Source organism: Panthera leo, chromosome A2, assembly GCF_018350215.1.
Source record: "Panthera leo isolate Ple1 chromosome A2, P.leo_Ple1_pat1.1, whole genome shotgun sequence".
NCBI classification, from domain to species: domain Eukaryota; kingdom Metazoa; phylum Chordata; class Mammalia; order Carnivora; family Felidae; genus Panthera; species Panthera leo.
The window spans coordinates 138,561,082-138,581,428 of NC_056680.1; the positions used below are offsets into that span (position 1 = coordinate 138,561,082).

Consider the following 20,347-nt stretch of genomic DNA (forward strand, 5'->3'; position numbering starts at 1 on the left):
GAGAGGAGGAGACAGAATTCCAAGCAGGCTCCAGGCTCTGAGCTCGCAGCACAGAATCTAATGCAGGGCTCCAACTCACAAACTGTGAGATCACGACCTGAGCCAAAGTTGGATGCTTAACCGACTGAGCCACCCAGGCGCCCCTGAGAGGGATGTTTTTGAAAGACCACTCAGAACAAGAGAAACAGTATTATAACCCACCTTCTATCATCTCTGATGGCTTTTGGGGTAGTTCAGATAAGAAATTAGTTTCTGTGAAGCTAAGAATTATATTTCAAGAAAGATCGAAAAGGGAAAGTGTGAAAAATGGGTTGCAGAGTCCGTCATTGGAGAAGAGCAAACATTAATGAGGCAATCTGCTTAAATATTTTAATATAGTCTAACCTCATAGCTTCATTTCCCTTGAACAGTTTACAGTTCACACATTTTATGGTCCTTTTTTTCCGGTATAATACAGACTTTCAGAGGCCCGTAAAGATTGATGAAAACTAATTTAAATATCTATTTCATCTGGCTCCTAACAGGTTTTAAAAAAACGATGGTCCTAACACTCAAGGGTTTTTTGAACAATATAATTTATGAGACCTTGCTGGAGGCCCATGATGTAACCAAGGCACGTCAAGGCGTTTGCGAAGTCTCATAGTAAAGAAATCTGTTTAACTTTCACATCACTTTTCAAAATTATTTGATCATGGGATCTCTCCACAATCCCCACTTCAAAAGACTCATTTAGTGCTGATGAGTATTTGGTTATTTAATGAAAATTGTTAACATATTCATTCTATGGTTATTTCCTTAATCATTTTATCAGCCGGACAGACTCTAGATAGTTAAGGGATAAAAGTGTCCTTGGTTTTATAATCTCTAGAAGCCTGCATATTGCTTGGAAGAGAGTGCTCAGGAAGCTTGTGGGTTGAAGAAAGATACCAGGAGTTACCATTGTAAAGAAAAGTCTGGTAAATACAGATTTCCTTCACCAACACCTCCCCACCCCCACCCCCGCCTCCGCCTCCGCCCCAGTTCATCAAATAAGTTTGTCCTGGAAGTTTGGTGGCTTGCAGCAAAAGAGATTTTGTAAGCAATGACAGGGCAGATAGCAAAGTTCATGGTGTGTCTGAGTTTCTTAGAGGCTTCTTTTCACGTGCTGTCTCTTATGAGGAATGTAGGACCTCTTAGCTTCCCCTGAACAAAGTGAGAAGGGGAGAGACACCTGGAGAGTGGCCTTTCGGAATTGTCAACTGGGCCTGCAGCACAGCAGGTCAAAGTCACTTTGCACTTCGTGTAGTTCTCACCAATATCCATTTGTGAACAGAATAAAAAGGAGAGGAAGACACAGCACAAGAATGAGAAGTGACGGGAGAGGAGGGAGAAAACAACAATCTCTCAATTTTGTTCCCTAACCTAGAACACTTCTTAATTGTTTGAAACAAAATGATATCTCATTTGGATGATCATATATTGGTCACATAAATCAGTGTCATTTCCCCTGATTATTTTAAATATCCAGAAGAAATTAATTCGACCCCTATGTTCATTGAGACAGAAGAAGCACTTTCCATGAATTGCAAAAGAAAAAATATTTTGCAAATGAAATTTACAACTCCTATTATCTTTCTAAACATTCCTCCCTCCTAATCCATTACTTATTTGAATTTCCTACTGTGGCCTGTTTTCTTTGGGAGTTATTAAAAAAAAAAAAGATACTTATTCACAAAAAAGCAGTTATCCAACTCTATGAAGATATGTGATCTTGTGACTCAGTTTTTGTGTTTAGTGATGAACAGGTCATAGACCATTATCAAAGTGTTTGATAACTGGGCTCTCCTGGAACCAAACTAAAATCATTACTGCATAGAACTCTAGAATTTAATAGAAATAAAATATCAAGGTGATTTTTAAATAAAAATAAACAGTATTAACATTGGTAGTGTTGATAGGTCATCTTTGACCCATACCTAATATTATTTAAAAAAACCACAACATTTTAACTAAAGGTCTATATGTACATAACTTAGGAGAAGAATTCAGAAAACCACAAAGACAAAATTTAAAATTTCTTTAAATGTCCCAATCATTTTGTAAATGTAATTCCAGTTTTTGTTCTATAAATCTATACATGCACTGCAAGTCTGATTTATAATTTGAATTTATTTATAATGAACTATAAACCTCTTCTCCTAATGTATGCTTAAAATTTTTTTTAGTTTTATTTATTTATTTTGAGAGAGACAGAGACAGCATGAGTGAGGAAGGGGCAGAGAGAGAAAGAGAGAAGCCCAAGAAGGCTCCTCACTGCCTGTGCAGAGCCCAGTGTGGACCTGAACTCACAAAACTGTGAGATCACAACCTGAGCCTAAATCAGGAGTCGGATGCTTAACTGCCTGAGCCACCTGGGTGCCCCCGCCATTTATGCTTTTTAATGTAAGTATGATATTTCATGTTATGGAAGTACCATAACTTACCCAGTATTCCATTAGAATTTAGACTTTTTCCTCTATTTCTTCCTACCATGTATACTACCATATATAGAGTAAACTTTTTTTTTAAGTTTATTTTGACAGCAAGAGAGAAAAAGCATGTGTGCACGCTCAGGGGAGGGGCAGATAGAGAATCCCAAGCAGGCTCCATATACTGTCAGTGTGGAGCCTGAGGCAGGGTTTGAACCCATGAACTGTGAGATCATGACCTGAGCCTACTTCAAGACTCAAACGCTTAACAAACTGAGCCATCCAGGTGCCCCACACATATATTCTTACATATACATAATCTTACACTATAATATTTTTAATCCACCTCTTATTGCTTCTTTAGGGTAAATTCTTGAAAGTACATTGTTGGATAAGTGGTCCTATGGATTGTACTGAATCCACCATGAATGAAAATCCATATGCTGAAGTCCTACAGTAATCAATGTTACTGTATTTACAGATGGCACTTTTAGGTGGTAATCAGGTTAAAAGAGGTCAGTCATAGGGGTGGGACACTAAACTGATAGGATGGGTGGCCTTCTAAGAAGAGAAAGAGTGGGATTTCTTTTTCTCTGTTATATGAGGACATGGGGGGAAGGAAGTCATTTGCAAGTCAGGAAGAGAGCCTTCCCCAGAACCTGACCATGCTGGGCACCTTGATCTCTGACTTCCAATCTCCAAAACTGTGAGAAAATAAATTCCTAATGTTTAAGCCACCCAACTGATGGAGTTTTTTTTACGGTGGCCCAAGCTAAGACAATGTAATGATGTTTTCAGAAATTTGATACATACTACCAAATTGCTTTTTAAGAAAGCACTTACTTATGTTTGCTCTGTGACCCATGTGCATGAAATGATTCATTTCCCTGCAATCTCATCAACTGTTGTCTTTATCATTTGTTATAATCATTTTCAATTTTATACATAAAAAGAGTATTTCATTGTTTTAATCTATTAATTTCTGGGTGGCAAAAGGATACAATCTTTCCGCTTTATACAGAATCTCTCCACAGGTCATAAAAATCATTGCATTTGATTCATTCAGAATATTTAATTGTGAACTCTACTTACCAAGTGTCCCAACATTTCACTTATAAAATTTGTAAACAGATGGCCACTATCATTCATTTCCTGACTCAACAAATATTCATTGAGTACCTGCCTAGGTGCTGGGGAAAATATAACCAGAACAGAAATGTGTCCTGCCCCAACAGAGTTTATAGCAGGGAAAGGCATTAAAAGAAAAACCAGACAGTAATGCACAATTGCAATAAAGAAGGGCAAAGGTACAAAGCTTTGAGGTAGTATGGATTTTCAGGGAAGGAGTCAGGTTTGGAATGATTTTTCAGCTGAGATGTAACAGACAAGCAGCATTTACTCAGGTGGAACTAGAAGCAGAGGTTGTGGAGAGCATTCCAACAGGTTCTCCATAGTCAAGATGTTCAAATATTTTTTTTCCAAAATGCAAATTTTATATGACTCTTCTGCTTCTAGTATAGTGGGTTGACTTGATACTCCAAAAGCCCCTTTTCACTACAAAACACCTAAACACTGCCAAAGTCATAATAAGCATACAGTAGTTAAATGTGCTGTACTCAGAAGAAAGTTAAAAAAAATTCTCCAGAGGAAAATGAAAAGGAACCAGAAACTGAAACCAAAGTGGGGGGTGCATGTGAACAACAGGGCTGCCTTGGGGGGGTAAATGCTGATACTAAGGAGGCTTTACAGCTATGTTCAAGAGAATGCACCATGGGGTCCGCAACCCCAGGGGCCACTGAACCGGAGATTCCTGCAAAAACTGGGCCCAGTACAAACAACTGGGCTGTACTATCAGTTAAAGGACGGGCCAGAAAGAATCCACATTCTTGTAAGGGGGAGGCAACAAGGAAACCTGTCTGTTTCCACAACATCTAAAGATTGAGGGAAAGAGGCTTTCCTGACAATATGAACCATATGCCCAACCTCATTAAACTGGGTACTACCTGTGCAATCAAGAAATCCCCAAGATGAGAAACTAAAGTAGCTCCAGTAGCACCTCAATCACCAAGTAAAAGCAAGAGCACATCCTCTTTAAAAGAGAGTATTCGCATTCTCAACCAGGCCTTGTAGAATTCTCACAAATTAATTTCAAATACATGTGCCTACTAAAAAAAAAAAAAAAAAAAAAAAAAAAAGCTAGCTGAATAAGAAAACAGTGACCATGGCAAAAATGTCAGCAGAAACAAGATATAAACGCCTAGAAAATTTTAGTTATTAAAATTGATCAGAATATAAAATAATTATAAAGGTCTAAGGGGAAAATGAGGGAGAGATAAAAACTAAAAACCAAGAATCAAATGAGAGAGGTTCAGAAATGATGAAATGGGGGTGCCAGAGTGGCTTAGTCAGCTGAGCGTCTGACTCTCGATTGCAGTTCAGGTCTTGATTTCACAGTAGTGCAATCAAGCCCCACATGGGCAGAGTGGAGCCTGATTAAGATTCCCTCCCTCCCTGGATCATGCATGCACGCACTCTCTCTCTCTCTCAAAACACAACAACAAAAAACAAACAAAACAAAAATCAAATGGATTTTAAAAAGAACCAAATAGAAATTTCCAGAACTAAAAAAAAAATTGAAATTAACAATTCAATGAGTGGGTTAAAAAGTAGATATCCTCACTAAAAAGAGAATGAGATAGAGTAAGGGTTGGCAAAGTATAGTCTACCACTTGTTTTTATGAATAAAATTTTATTAGAACACAAACCACACCCATTCATTTACATATTACTCTTGGCTGTTTTTGCACTAAAACATACACTTGAGCAATTGTGGCAGAGATCATATGGCCCACAAAGTCCAAAATATTTATTATGTTTACTATCTGGCCCTTTATAGAAAAACTCTGTCAAGTTCTTTGAAGATAGAACTGAAAGTATTACCCAGAATGCAACTAGAGAAATAAGTAGAATATGTATTATAGACATTAAAACATACATAAGATAAATGCCTCATATATGGATATTTGAAATTTCAGAAAAGAGATTAGGGGAGAACCAACATTGAAAGAGATAACAATATTCCAGAACGATGGCAAACATGGATCTTCACACCCAAATCAAGGTAAATTCAAAGAAATCTGCACTTACTCAATATCAGGGTACATGGATCAGAAATCCACAGGAACCCCCAACAGTATACATGAAAAGAAATTCACATGTAGATATGTTATAGTGAACCCACAAAACACTAATGAACAAAATAATCTTGAAAGTATCCAGAGAGGAGAGACAAATCCACATCAAAAGAATGGCAATTAGATTGCCAACAGCTTTCTTTCTCGTAACAAAGGAAGCCAGAAGAGAAGGAAGTATTATCTTTAAAGTTTTGAGAGAAAGTAACAGTCAATCTAGAACTGTACACCTAGCAAAATTTTCTTTGAAAAAATGTAGAACACACACAGTTCCAAATAAAAATTCACTATCCATAAGTGCTCCATAATAGGAAATTCCAAAAAATATACTTCAGGAAAAAAGGAAAAAATTCTAAATCTAAGCAAGTGTTGAGTATAAAATAGAAAACAAATAAACAAGGATACAACTGAAATACCAGAGAATTAAAGCATAGACAGTAAAGATCTCTCTACTCTTTAGAAGGAGAAGAAGTGTGTTGATTAGCATAAAACTTAAAAATTTTTTAGCAACATGCTTGGTAAAATCTCAAATGTTGGAAAATGTAAGCTATTGAGGGGGAAAAAAAACAGAAGAAAAGAACCTGGATAAAACAATAGGGCAAGAAAGAAACAAAAAGCCTACAAACATGAACCAAAAAAAAGAAAGGCCAAAATAAAATGGTAGAAATAAATTCATTTATATCAATACACATAATTGTAAATGGACTAAACTGATTAAAAAACAAATTGTCATACTGGAGAATTAAATCAGAATCTAGTTTGCTATTTATAAAATACACTAAAACACAAGAATACAGAAAGGCTAAAAGTATGAATAAACATATCAGACAAATACCAAAAGAAGGCTACATTAATAACCATCTTAATAAACTCGAATGCAAAATACATTAGTTGTAAAAAGGGTCATTATTAAACAATGATAATAATTCCCATTCTCTAGGAGGATTTAACAATTTTAAACTTGAATGTACCTAATAAACAGCCTCAAAATATACAAAGCAAAAATTGGCATAAGCAGGAGAAAGAATCCACTATGGCACCTACAGTTTTCCACTTACCAGACGGGGGAAAATGCAAGATGAGCTTGGAGCATGTTTTAGTACCTATCATAGGGAGTCAGTCTGGAAGAGCTCTCAATGGCTCAAGCTGGAACCATTTGAGCAACAAAATAAAGCAGTATCAGATTATAACCCAAAGTACAAAATAACTACATATGAATCCCGATTAATATAGATAAATGTTTGAGTAAATAGAGAGAAGACAAATTTCCTTGCAGAAGAATTCCAAATAATATATCTAGTTGGTCCTCCCTCCAGGAAAGTGGCACTCTCCCACTGAGTGTGAGTTAGACTTAGTGACTTGCTTTCAAAAACTAGTGTTTAGAGAAAGCAAAATAATATCTTTGCAGTGGAGAATCCGGGCATGCACTACCTTTCCCCAGTGACCCTAGAGTGAAGATGACCAGTGATGTCTTGGGGTTATCAAGGACTTCCTGAGATGAGACAGTATTTTATCTCTTTAAAATCCCATAACCTCAATCTAATCATGAAAATGTCCCACAAACCCAAACTGAGAGATATCTGACAAAATACTCGACCAGAACTCTCCCAAACAGTCAAGGTTGTGAAAAACCAGAAAAGATGGAAGAACTCCACAGATCAGAGGGGACATGACAACTAAATGCAACAGGGGTGGCATCCTGAGTTGGACCTTGGAACAGGAAAGAAAAAAATAGGACACAAAAAAATGGGCTAGTGAAACCCAATTAAGAACTACTGGTTAGGTAACAGTTACATGCCAATGTTCGTTTCTTAGTTTTGACAAATATACCATGTTATTATGCGACGGTAACAGGGGAAACAAATATAGAAATTCCCTGCAAGATCCTTGCAATTTTTCCGTAAATCTAAAATTATTTTTCTAAAAAGTTGGTTTTTAAAAAAATTAATGAAAAGGGAAAAGAGTAGTATAGTTCAACAAAGCCAAAATCTACTTCTTTGGAAAGACTAATAAAGTTTACAGAATTTCTGGCGAGATGGATTGAGGGGGAAAAGAGAAGATAAAAATAAACAACATTATAATGTACAAAAAGTAGGCAGAGCAAAAAGTACAAAGAATGTCTTGAACTTAGTATCAATGCATTTGAAAACTTCGATAAAATGCACTATTTCCTAGAAAACCATAACCCGACAAAACTCACTCAAAAAGATAGAAGGAAAGCCTGTATAGCTAACTACAAAATTAACTAATGTGATAGGTAAAAATCTTTCCATCTAGAAGTCTCAAAGCCCAGATGGTTTTAAAGAGGAGTTACTGATAATTTTTAAACAGTAAGTCATTTGACGTCTATACAAAACAAGCTACAAAGTTCCCAAACTCACTGTATATGGCTATCTATGGTAACGTGAATATCACATCCCAATAAAAGCCGTATGAGAGAGGGAAAAAATAGGCCAATTTTGTGCATCAACATAGATCTAAAAACCCTAAACTGGCAAGAGTACTAGTAAATGGTATAGATGTGCACAGATAGTTGTGTTTGTTTTTATGTAACAGCATTACATATTATGTTCTTAAAAAAACTTTAGTATATTAGAAAGTTACATGAAAATCCAACTCAAGACCTCAAACTTTTCCACACCTAAGTCTAGATGCTAAGAAGGCGCTAAAGGCCCTGAGTTTAAAAAAAGCTGGTGTAGTTCTTGCTCACAAGAGCTAATTTACAAGATAAATTAACCTGATTTACATTCTAACGCATATTAAAAAACCCTTTGCCTTGTCTCTTCCTTAACGATTTACCTTCAGTGGGCTCTTTTATGCATTATTTCAGAAAAATCTAGGAGCTGTGTGCTGCGAATGAATGGTGTGGAAGGAAAACAGGAAACTGATTAGGTGATTTTAATAACTATATTCTTCAGGTTGCATTCTGGCAGCTTACTTATTACCCTTGATGACTGGGTTCTTGACTCCTGCTTTTGGCGAGGTCTTTGCCACTGTCCCATTAGACCCACAATGTTTTCCAGAAACATGAGGTGGGCAGCATTGATGTAATTATTCACAATGAACAGATGGGAAACTGAGGCTCAGACAGGACCAACTGCTCAAAAGGAAATAGCTCATAAGTAGGAGAGCTGAAGACAGATGTTCTGTTTCAACATACTATGTCTTTCCACTTAACTGCTCACTTTCTTTGTGTTGTTTTGAAAGGCATAATTACCTTGCTCTAGTATTGAACTCAAGGCTGGGTGGGGATAAATGTTATTGCTAGGCAAGCTTGACTGAGACAGATCTGAGGTTATTCTATAGTTTCTGAGAGAATCAACAAAGAACCCTCAGAGTATATTTAAAAGGCACTCATTGGGGCGCCTGGGTGGCTCAGTCGGTTAAGCGGCCGACTTCGGCTCAGGTCACGATCTCGCGGTCCGTGAGTTCGAGACCCGCGTCGGGCTCTGTGCTGACAGCTTAGAGCCTGAAGCCTGTTTCAGATTCTGCGTCTCCCTCTCTCTCTGACCCTCCCCCGTTCATGCTCTGTCTCTGTCTCAAAAATAAATAAACGTTAAAAAAAAAAATTAAAAAAAAAAAGGCATTCATTGATCACTATCCCTTCCCCTTCTGTGCACATATGATGAAATCTGTCCACCTGGACGCATTACATGAAGATGAACCTTGCTTATGGCATTTGATCTGGTTGCCCACCTGTCCCAGAAGTGAGTCTCCAGATTCACAACTGATGTGACATTTACACTTATTTTCTCTAAGTCACATATAAAAGACTAGAATTAAGAAATGGTAAGGAAAAAAAAAAGTGGTAAGGAAAAGTTTTGATGAGCCTGTTTGATTCAATTATCTATGATTTTACTCAAACATGTACCACTGTCCCTAAAATTAAGAGACAGGAAGTTAAGGCACCATTGCTGAAGTGATACGTCAGAGGAAATGTTACCTGTGAAGATGGAGACATCATCATATAATAATATGATTGATCCCATGAAGGCTGCCTACTACTCTGTGACGTAGTCTGGAGTCCACAAAAAATCAAGATTATTTTAAATATAAACTCTAGTCATGTTACAAACCCATCCCTACACTTGAAAGCGCATCTGAGCTGGCTTTTGTCAGACGTGCAGCAGCTCTAAGGCGGGCCCACTAAACTGTGGCCAAGCCAGTGAATACTCTGTATACATACCTTACATTAAACTGACACATAAAAGCCATTTTGTGTTGCTGCTTTAGCTTCTCCACCCTCAGCGTGACTAGCAAAACCAAGATGCATAACCACACATATCAACCTAGAACTTTGCCCTATAATGCATAGTCTCTGAAAGTCTCTTTTCTCCTTCCTGTCAGTCCTTAGTGTCACGATCACTGAGTGGCTCTGTTATTCACAGACGTGCGGCTATCATCCTGCAGGAATGTGTCTGTTTCTGTCCTTGACTCACTTTTTTCTTTCTTCCTTTCTTTTTCTCTCTCTTCCTCCATCTTAGTACCAGCCAGACCTTTTCTGTTTAACTCTATTCTTTTATTCCTGAAACACTCCGAGTGCTATTCAGAGAAGATGGGTCGGCACAGAGCACCTTGAGAGCTCAATGCTGTGTAATAGGATGTGCTCCCGGAAAAATTTCAGATCCAGACGGCACTGTTGTCCTTCACTTCAGTCAATGACAAAAGGCAATCTTTTTTCCTTTTGAATTTTTGACAGAGGTAGCTCAGGTAATGAGCAAAATGGAGCTCTGAATGTGTCTTGACAGATAAAAACGATCATAAAGAGAGACTATGGCAAATACTGTACAAAAGTCGGACTTGACATTGATGGTATTTTTAACAAAAGTCTGTATAAATATCAGATACTGCAGACTCGGATAAGAGAAGCTTATTTTCATAAGGCGAGGTTGCTAAAACCTGAATATTCTATCAGCAAAGAAATGAAGATTATAATTACATATGCACTGAAATATTTCCACTTAGCATGAGCTATCACAGCTCTACCTATTTTTCATGTTTTTTTCTCCTTACAGTTTATGTCCCTGTGGCTGGGTGGCAAAGGGAAAAAGCACTGTTAGAATAACAACTAATAAGTACCGATAATTATCCAGTGTCTTCATATTAGCATTTCCCCTTTAACACACGAGAACTTGGGAGTTTCAGAAAGATTAAGTGATTTGCCCAAAATGGGTCAGCTTGCAGATTTCAGAGTTAGATTCAAGTAGTGACCTTTTGCCTCTTTTTATTCTTTCACTGTGATGGCATGACATTTCTGAATGACATCGTACCCGTCAGCTTATCTTAGATAATTTCTACCTCAAACTGAGGTTCAAATTTCCCTAAAACTGCATTTCTTCCTTTCTTTTTTAAGCTGCACGTGACCTAAATGTTGAATCCCAGACTGACCCGTATTTGTTTTATACCATGCAGAGATATCTGAAAATGTACACATTTTAACCCAGAAAATGGATTTATGTTAAGCATAACACAAGCATGAACATATAAGCACACCTTATATTATACTTTGCAGTGTACCATTATAAAGAAAACAATAGCTTTACAGAATAAAAGTAACTATGGCAACCTATAGATTCAAATCAGCCTGTCTCCAAGGTGGCAGTTCCCAGTTGCCTCAGTAACTTTCCATTAAAATGTGTCTCAAACATACACGTTTTGGGGAAGCATTAGCCAAATGTCCTACTTAAGGTTCTCAACTTAATTATCCCTTTCAGTGTTAATGATGAAAATAATCTGATCATACCAAACTCTTTGGGTAGGTCTGTTTCAGTACAACCTTCTCAGCCTCTTGCATTTCGGAATCCTGCCTAACTAACATTGCGAGACGTATCTTTTGACATCCATTGGTCAGGAGGAGGTAAGACGGAGCCAGGAGCTAAGAAACAGTTTTAGTTTAAAAAAAAAAAAACAAAAAAAAAACAAAACAGAAAAAACTGCTCATGTTGGCTATTGATTAGTGATCCTGACTGTCCCCTGTTGTTGCCACCCCGTTACCCTCCACCCCCCCCACCAAAGTTTATGGAGTGCAGATGGTTTAGTTTAGGGTAATGGGAAATGACTACAATCTGCAGTTTCCCCTTAATTCTCAAGTTAAGGTTGTGTTCCATAATTAGGTTCCAGATCCTGAGACCAGGATTGGTTTTCATTTACTGTGGAATGAGAATGGCAACAATGACAACTTCAACTCAGCAAATACTTACTGTGTGCCCACAATGTACAAGGCAGTGTGGTCTCCTCCTGCAGAGCACAACAGGTGAACGAGAGCTGGGTTTTGCCTTTAAAATATGACCTACTAGGATAGAAGCAGGTGAGTGTGGGCATGGATGCAGCATGTAGGTATGCAGGATAAAGTTCATAAGAAAACTACAGGCATAAGGTTTTTAGTGTTTAAGTTAACTGAAGCTTTCTTTGAGGAGCTTTATGATACAGGACGATTACAAATTTGGGAAACGACAAATAGGACATGATGAATAAATGAGTTGTCTGGGGTAAAGATTATATATGGAGGCATACTGGGAGAGAAGTCTGGGTAGATCAGACAAGAAATATGTTGAGAAAACCCTAACAATATAGATTGGAACTTATCTTTAATTTCATAATCAAACAAGAATCACTGAAGTTTTTTGTAAAGGAGTAGAATAAAAGTTAATCTGTAATTTTGAAGGTGATTGCTAGACTTTTGTAGGGAGGGCAAAAAGCAGCAGAGAGGGGTGCCTGGGTAGCTCTGTTGGTTAAGCGTCAGACTCTTGATTTCAACTCAGGTTGTGATCTCATGGTTTCTGAGATCAAGCCCCACATCATGATCTGCATTGAGGGTGGAGCCTAAGATTCTCTCTCCCTCTGCCCTTCTCCCTGGCTTGTGCTCTCTCTTAAAATAATTTTTTTTTTAAAAAGCAGTAGAGATGGATGGGGTGCCTGGGTGGCTCAGTCGGTTGAGCCTCTGACCTCAGCTCAGGTCATGATCTCATGCTCTGTGACTTAGGGCCCTGCGTCAGGCTCTGTGCTGACAGCTTGGAGCCTGGAGCCTGCTTTGGATTCTGTGTCTACCTCTCTTTCTCTCTCTGCCCCTCCCCTGCTCATGCTCTCTCTCTCTCTCTCTCTCAAAAATGAATAAACTTAAAAAAAAATTAAAAAAAAGCAGTAGAGACATGTATAAAGATAAATAAGCAAGAAAAAAATGAAGGCTTGAATTAGAATAGTGCAATGAAAATGATAAAAAAGCGAACTTGAGGAGTGCTCAGTGTTGACACTGGCAACAGACTGGGTCTAGAAGGTAAAAGCAAAAGATGAATGGAAAATGAATACGTCATTAATGGAAGTGATATTAACATAACTAGTGAAGTCATTCATTCACTCATCAAATGTTTACTGAGCACTTATTTCGTTACTCTTTGCCAGGTACCCTGCTAAGAGCTCCAAGAGGTACAGAAGCTGGTCTAGTGAGATGACAGACTTATTTAATACACAGAGTTGAAAGTACCAGAACATTCAAGCCATCCATGGTCAATAGAGACCTATAGTTTAGAAGAGTCATTGGGATGGAGTTGTCTGTAAAAAGAGAGGTCGCTGTGGAAAGGGGCAAGATCACTGAAGTACAATTTTTCTGTGAAGTAGAAAAATTCTCAGAAAGAAGAGCAAGTTCAAGAACAGTTGTGAGAAAAGAGCTATCCTGTACCTGGGAGTCTGGAGGAACAAAAATTATTAGCAAAGAGATGGTCAAAAATAAATAAGGGGAGAGCCGACATGAGGCGGTATGGCACCAGGGAGATAAGCAGCAGTTCAAGCAGCACAGACCCTGGGAAATTCAAGAGCATCATCTTTTCAGTGGGAGTAGCGAAGGTGAAGCCGGAGAAGAGGTTCCTGGATTAGGTCATTATGCAATCTATTTCAAGAAGCCTTGTTGGTAAGTGAGGAGCTAGAAGCCAGAAGCAGATGGGGGGAATGGAGACAGAAGATCGGTTGGGGAGATAAAGAGAACAATGGAAAGGTAGCTTGACATAATAACAACACTTACGACAACATAAACTACCAGTTAACATTTTTTTTTGACAAATCATGTGTCAGGCAGTGTTCTAAGTACCTGACACATACGAATGCACTTAATCCCTAGCCAATTCATGACTTCTGAGAAAGATGCTATGTTCTACCTTTCTCAAGGACAGGGAAACCCAGACACTTCACTAGATGATGAAGCTTACCCTACCTCACACTGTTAATTTGTATTCCTTTGAACTCAGCACTCTGACTTCAGAGTCCCTTGACCATCCTGTAATGCTGTGAGGCTAGCAAAAACTTACATAGGTTTGTGGGAAGAAAGGAAATAGGAAGATGGAGAGATGGAATGATGGTTGAAACAAGCCAAAAGGGGGATGGGATAAGGGGTAACCCCCTTTTGGGAGGAACCCTAATAAGGCTCCCTGGAACAGGATGAAGAAAAGGTAGGGAATGAGACATGGAGAGATTTTAAGCTCAGAAGCACATAGCTGTGGGGGGCCTGTATTAGGTGATTTTTTTTTTGTCCTTTTGGTAAAGCAAAAGGTGAGGTCACTGGCTCAGGGTGCTAAAACGGGACACTTGTTCCTAAGGTACAGAGCAGGAGCTAAGAGGAGACTCCCCATAAACCTCCTTATTTATCTTCCTTTATCAATGAAAACTTATTCCACAGTGGAAAGGCAAGGATGGACCATTAGGTATACACGGACCTATCAACAAGTTCTACCCAGACATACATATGCATCATGATGAAAATACAGAGGACACTTCAGCTGTGCAGACCTGAGTGCGAGGTGGTACCTAAGAACTAAAAGGCAACTTCTAATCTCCTAGATATTCTCTTCCTTTCTCTTTCAAGTGGCTTCAACGGCAAAAAGAAACATAAAGTGCAGCCAACCTAAATCAACAGCATATTGATGTACATTTTTCCTTTGTGGGTTTTTTTCCCGTCTCTTGCAAGAAGTGCTTGCTATTTAAAATCTGTTACTAGGTGATAGTGGCAAAGCACATTTTTCTCTCTTCCCAAGTCAACCCTACATATATCACCGCGTGTTTGCAAGTAAAAATACCTGTTGCCATGCACGTGAGAGGCGCAGAATGCAAAGCTGTAATGGAGCAGGGTTGGGTCAATGACAGCACCGTTTTCTGAATGTTCCATCAGTTCTGTAAGGTAGCAGAGATGTCTGTGACAGCCTCTCACACCATAACGGGCACAGTACTCATCTAACACAAAGACTTGGCCAGGGCTAAACCAACCCTGCAAAAGAAAAAAAAAAATTTTTTTCTTTCCGTACTAGGATTTGCTTTTCTGTAGGCACTCTTAGACATTATAAGAAGAAGCTGCATCAAAGTGTCTTTTGATATTTTTTTTTATTAGTAGCATGTTGCATGTTATTTTCAGAAAGCTAATGTCAACAGTTTTGGACCTGATCTGGGACACTGGTCACCTAATACCATTCTCTCTTTATTGCCATGGCAAGGCACGGGAAACCGGTTTTTCTCCACCGTCATTCAAAATTAACCAAATTTATTCACAGTATCTAAAATTGTCAGTCACGAAGAATAACATTCTGACAAACTTCGATCCACGAATGAGTCAATTAAAAAGAGAATGGTAAATCAGACACCATAATCGAAACTGCCGAGTTGCCAGAAGCACTTTTATAAGAAAATTCTAGTTAAGTCTAGCAGCGGTAAACATATGCTATTTGGAAATTTACATTTTGGGGACATTGTTCTCGTTCTGTTTGTCTTTCTGTGACCAATATAACAGAGTTAATGTTTTATAATAGTTTTTGGTGTTCTTGAAACGAGATGTGAAAGGTGTGTGTGTCCGTGCACTTGTGTGTGCGTGCACGTGAGCCAACTGAACCAGCAGGTAGTGTCTGCTTGGCTAATACTGGAGGGCAGGGTTAGGCAGAGTTGGTTCATAAAATGTTTTGATGGATTATATGAACTAAGAAATAAATGGTTTTAAAAGGGGGCAGGATAATGGTGCAAGAGAAGGAAAAGATTGGTGAGAAATGCAGAAAGCTAAGACAGCAAGAACACTAAGACGGAGAAAAACAAGCTCTCAAAAACTTACTGTGCTGATGGTACAGGCACCGAACTGGACATACAATATTACGCGCTCTCTGTAATATTAGAGCCATCGTGCCTGGTAGTTACTATGCTCTCCCTGTCACAGCCACATAAGCTACAATGCAGCAACATTTAGTGAATTGCTCGAGACACTGAAAGTCGGTTGTCGGGCCATGATTTACATCCAGGGCCATCCATCCTGCCTCCAAACACCCTTTTCTCATCACACCATGCTCACTACCCTCTAGATGCAGTTGAAGACACACTGTAGTGCTCTCCTCAGACTCCTTATGACACGTGGGGTCATCCACTTAACCAAAACAACTTTTGTAATTCAGTACCCAACTCCACTGAGTGGAAATCCACCAGGGAAGCCCGTCATTGATGTCCACTGTGTGTGTGCTTGTCCCCGGAAAGGCACCATCAGGTCTTGTGATGATTTCACTCTCCATAGAACTGTAAAGTTTGGGCTGGATCAGGTTTAAACCATGCACGTAGTGTACTTAATAATGAATGTACAAATGACTTATCAGGACAGTAAACTGGGATCACAGCAGTAAGTGGTTTTAATTCCTCCTGCCTATTCAAACATGTCCAATGAGCTTGGAGCACATCCTGTCGAAAATCTTACTTTAAAGAGACCGTAGCTTTATTGTAGGTAGCTACCATGCCATGTTCAGCAGTCAAAAGACTATGTGGTGATGGAAACAGGCATATTCAGGCTGGACACATTTCAGAGCAATGGCCGCTGACATACATCCTTGGAAAGGCACGTGCAATTCCTAGGCTACAGTCTAATGCCCACATTCTGAGGGGTCAAGCATTCCTTCTATATGTAAACGGTACTTTATATGCCAAATTCTGCCTGGTTTCAACACACAGAGAGTAGCAGTTTAGCTACTTGATTTAGTTTTCTTAAGGAATTCAAATTATCTTTGGAAGGTTAAAGGAAACCAAAGCTTTCTTGTTACATGTTGCCCTGTCATATCATTTATCCCACTGTTTCTTTCCCCCGCCACTTAGGTTGTCTTTCTAGAAAGAAGAGAGAAACGAAAGATATCAGCATTTGGTGAGACTTTAAACCTTAAAATGTCTCTACAGGTGTTAGTAAATCCTATCCCAGAGGTGTAGTTTTTTTTTTCTTTCTTTTTTTTTTTTTTTTTTGCCTTCATTAAAGCCTTTATTTTCATTCAGCCTTCTCCAGAGGGACTGATAAACCACAAGTCAGTGTCTGTTTGAGTCTATTCTCCTGTCTATTGAGTGGCACAGCAGTGGTCTTCAAGTGTATAATTTTCAAATTGGGAGGCAATCGATTGGAATCCTTTATCCCTAACTCCCAACTACAGTTATTAAAGGGGTCAGGAATAAAATGCCGCTTCATAACAAGTGTTTCTCACTTAAAAAAAAATCTTTCATTCTAACCTACAGGGAACTGGATGGACAGACTTGTACTCACCAAGCAAGAATAGGAATCATTCAGTCTGTGATCCAAAGTCTGCCTCTGGAGTAGTCTAAAAAGGAAGGCGTGGTCAAGCTTGCAAGGATTGGCAGAAATAAACTCATCCATACCATGTTTCTGAAAACGGTCTGCATCTGTAAATCCAGAAAAGCATGTATAACACATTTAGTTTCCTGGCTTACTCATGGGCAAATACAGGTTTTGAACACAAAATGCATGCCTCATGATAACACACTATTTTCTATTGCAAAAAATAGGATGCCAGGAATCCAGCATATTAACATAAATTGCAATTTTTCTGCAGCCTAGTGAAAAATGATCTGGCAAAATCTGCAGATCATTTGAAATGAGGAAATCCTACTTTCAATCATAGCCTCTTCTAATAGTCATCACAGAAATAATCTTATTTTCCAATCTTAAGAAAAGTAGGTACATTTTAAGTATGTGTTTAAAGAAGGAATTGACTGGAAAAGAACCCAGGTCTAGTCATAAAAAAATAGCAATGATGGCTAGAAGCTTGCTTTCCAAATGGCAAACTAGGACAGAAATGAACACACAGGCTTCTGCTGGATCACTTCCAGTCTTTTTTTTCTTTTTCTTTTTTTTTTTTTTTTTTTGAGCCTTTAATGGGACCAACCTTCATGTAGAAATGGCACTGAATGCTCTCAAGCTTCAAGTTTAAGAGATAGGAAAAAGGGAGCATCATGTTTGTGCAAATACGCAGACAAAGCATAACGTCCCAAATGGCACTTCAATCAAAGACCCAAATTTCTTGTTCTTTGCAGATTGCATCTTTCAACGCCTGCAGACCCTGCGGGTTTATCAAAAGGCAAGCTTTTAGGACTGCTTTCATTAATGGTATGTTTTGTCAAAGTCTTCAATGTGAATTATTTACTAAGTAGAGAGAAAAAAAGACACACACCACCCAAAAGGAGTGCTGGGGTGTTACTACATTAGCTCTGTTAGAAATGTAGCGCGCATCAGGCAAGCAATCAGTTATCAGGGTAAAAGTGGACTCTCCTGACAATGGTGGGGCCGAGGCTCCATTGTTCCTTAAAATTCATAGACAGATCTGATTCTGGTCATCACAAGAAGTAGAGTCCTAAATGTAAGCCAAATGTAATTTTTAAAACCTATATGGTACAATCCTAAAATTGTAAAGGAAGGAAGACAAAAGTTTATTGATTAAACGCAATTATAGAGTCAGGCTCATAATAAAACTCAATATTGATCTGTGGACATGATGCTAACATAATCAGTCACATTTAGATATTTAGCCCAGATCATATTGATCCTATGTCAAGTTCAACTTTCAGCCATATTTGTGGATGGAAGAACTATGTAATTCAAGCTGAAGGGTCTTCAGAATCACATTAAAAAAAAATCTCACATCAGTGCAGATGTGAATGCAGCAAGTTAGCAATGAATGGGTGTTCATCGATGATGTAAGGTATTGGGTTGTGATGCATGGAGAAACTGCCATATGTATTCCCTTGGATTCACTAATTACTTAACTGAATGATTAAATGCATTACATGTGGTAAATTAGTATTAACTGGATGAACACCAAATGTTATTAAACTGCTCTTACTGAATTGAGAAATGAGACAATCCAACTTCTCTTGTACTTTATTTGTATGTATAATAGTCTTTCAAAATAAAGTTACATATATAATAATGCAAAAATAATATCAAATTAGTAGACAGCATATTGAAAAATGCAAGGTACATATATAATAAAACTGTTATTTTGTGTTCTAAATAATCTTAGAATCTTCATTTCTCCGTTTGAGAGAAAAAAATCTTTTAGTAACATCTTTATGAAATTACTAGTTTTATAAAACATCTGAATTTTATTCATTATTTCTTTCAACGGAGAAGGTCATAACAAGCAGTTAAAAATAACACTCACTTAAGGCTTATCTGTTGAGAATAGGATATACAATAAATTTCACAGAAAATCCACAATTCTTTTACACTTCTACAAAATACATACATTACATACATAAATACATACAATACATTGTACATAATTCTCTTTTTGCTTCCACCCTTTATAGAGGTTTATAGAAGCAAATTTTTTTTTCATTTTAAAGCAAAGTGTTTACAGTCTTTCAATAAAATCTACAAGGTCCTGAAAAATATGACTTATGGTTCATTTCTGCAATCAAATCATATTTTTAAAAATGAATTTACTTTACGAAGTATTTTCCTCATGAAATGTAACTCTAAACCACACATTTACCTATGTGTTAAGCCCTTCTGAATCACACACATGAATGAAAAATTATTTTGCCAACAATTGGTTTTCGTGATAAAAATATTCCTACTAGCAGTTTAAGTCACAAAAATGGACTCCATATCAACAGTGATAAGATACGCAGGCCAACAAAATTCTATTAAAGAAAGAAACCCCACAGTCTCGCTGGGGCTATATTTCCATGAAAGTGAAATGTATTCTTAGGGATTGTCCCATCTTCAAAATACAGGCTGCAAAGACCAAGCTGTTCTACTTTCTTTTTATACCTTATAAGCACAATTTGAAATACTTCATGCAAATATATTTCACCATGCACCACTGATTCATTAGTTTCTATAAACTCATGAAGAAATAAATTTTGAAAAAGCAACAGTTTTGATCTCTGTGAGAAATATTTCACTTTAAAACACCCGCTCATGAACCAAAGTACAATAGGAAAACTATTGTTGAAATACTATCTAGTTTCTTATTTCTGTACAAGAATATTTTCATGTAGTTTTCTCTTGGCGTAACATATCTACATTTACTCTTAGAAAATGCAGAGATATCATCTGGATATCAATTACATAACCAAATGCAAAGCTTGGAGACCGGCTTTAAAACTGGGTTATACTCGATTATCTTCAATTAATGTTTATTATAACACAAAATTTGGTGACTAGTTTTAAATGAAAAATTATTCATGGCACTAATCAAAAGTTCACCGATAAGGACAAATTTCAGTTCAGTTTGTCTTCCGAAACGGTGTAAGAAAATTATCAAAAGAAACCGACGAGATTTGAGCTTGAACAACGCACTGCAAAACTGTCAAATTGTGATGATTAACCCATGGACTAACTACAGATGTGGGACATGGTAATTGAGGATGCTGGTGGAGAGTTTCTATGGTAACAGTTGGCTATATGCGCCAGCGTCT

At 37.8% G+C, this 20,347-nt stretch overlaps 1 protein-coding gene and 1 long non-coding RNA gene across 9 annotated transcripts in view; one reads left to right on the top strand and one right to left on the bottom strand.

Annotated features, from left to right (window-relative positions):
* Window positions 1–20,347, bottom strand: part of CADPS2 (calcium dependent secretion activator 2) — a 534,192-nt gene that overhangs the window by 134,109 nt on the left and 379,736 nt on the right. For all 8 annotated transcript variants that reach the window (XM_042923255.1, XM_042923240.1, XM_042923248.1 and 5 more), the window contains 2 exons: window positions 17,169–17,305; window positions 14,701–14,888 (listed from right to left, as the gene is read on the bottom strand). In XM_042923255.1, the coding sequence (XP_042779189.1) occupies window positions 14,701–14,888; window positions 17,169–17,305 (325 nt within the window). The remainder of the gene's footprint in view (window positions 1–14,700; window positions 14,889–17,168; window positions 17,306–20,347) is intronic.
* Window positions 11,284–17,229, top strand: LOC122210562. Its single transcript, XR_006198126.1, has 5 exons — window positions 11,284–11,495; window positions 11,752–11,945; window positions 13,037–13,541; window positions 16,736–16,781; window positions 17,141–17,229. It is a non-coding gene; the product is annotated as an uncharacterized LOC122210562 (long non-coding RNA).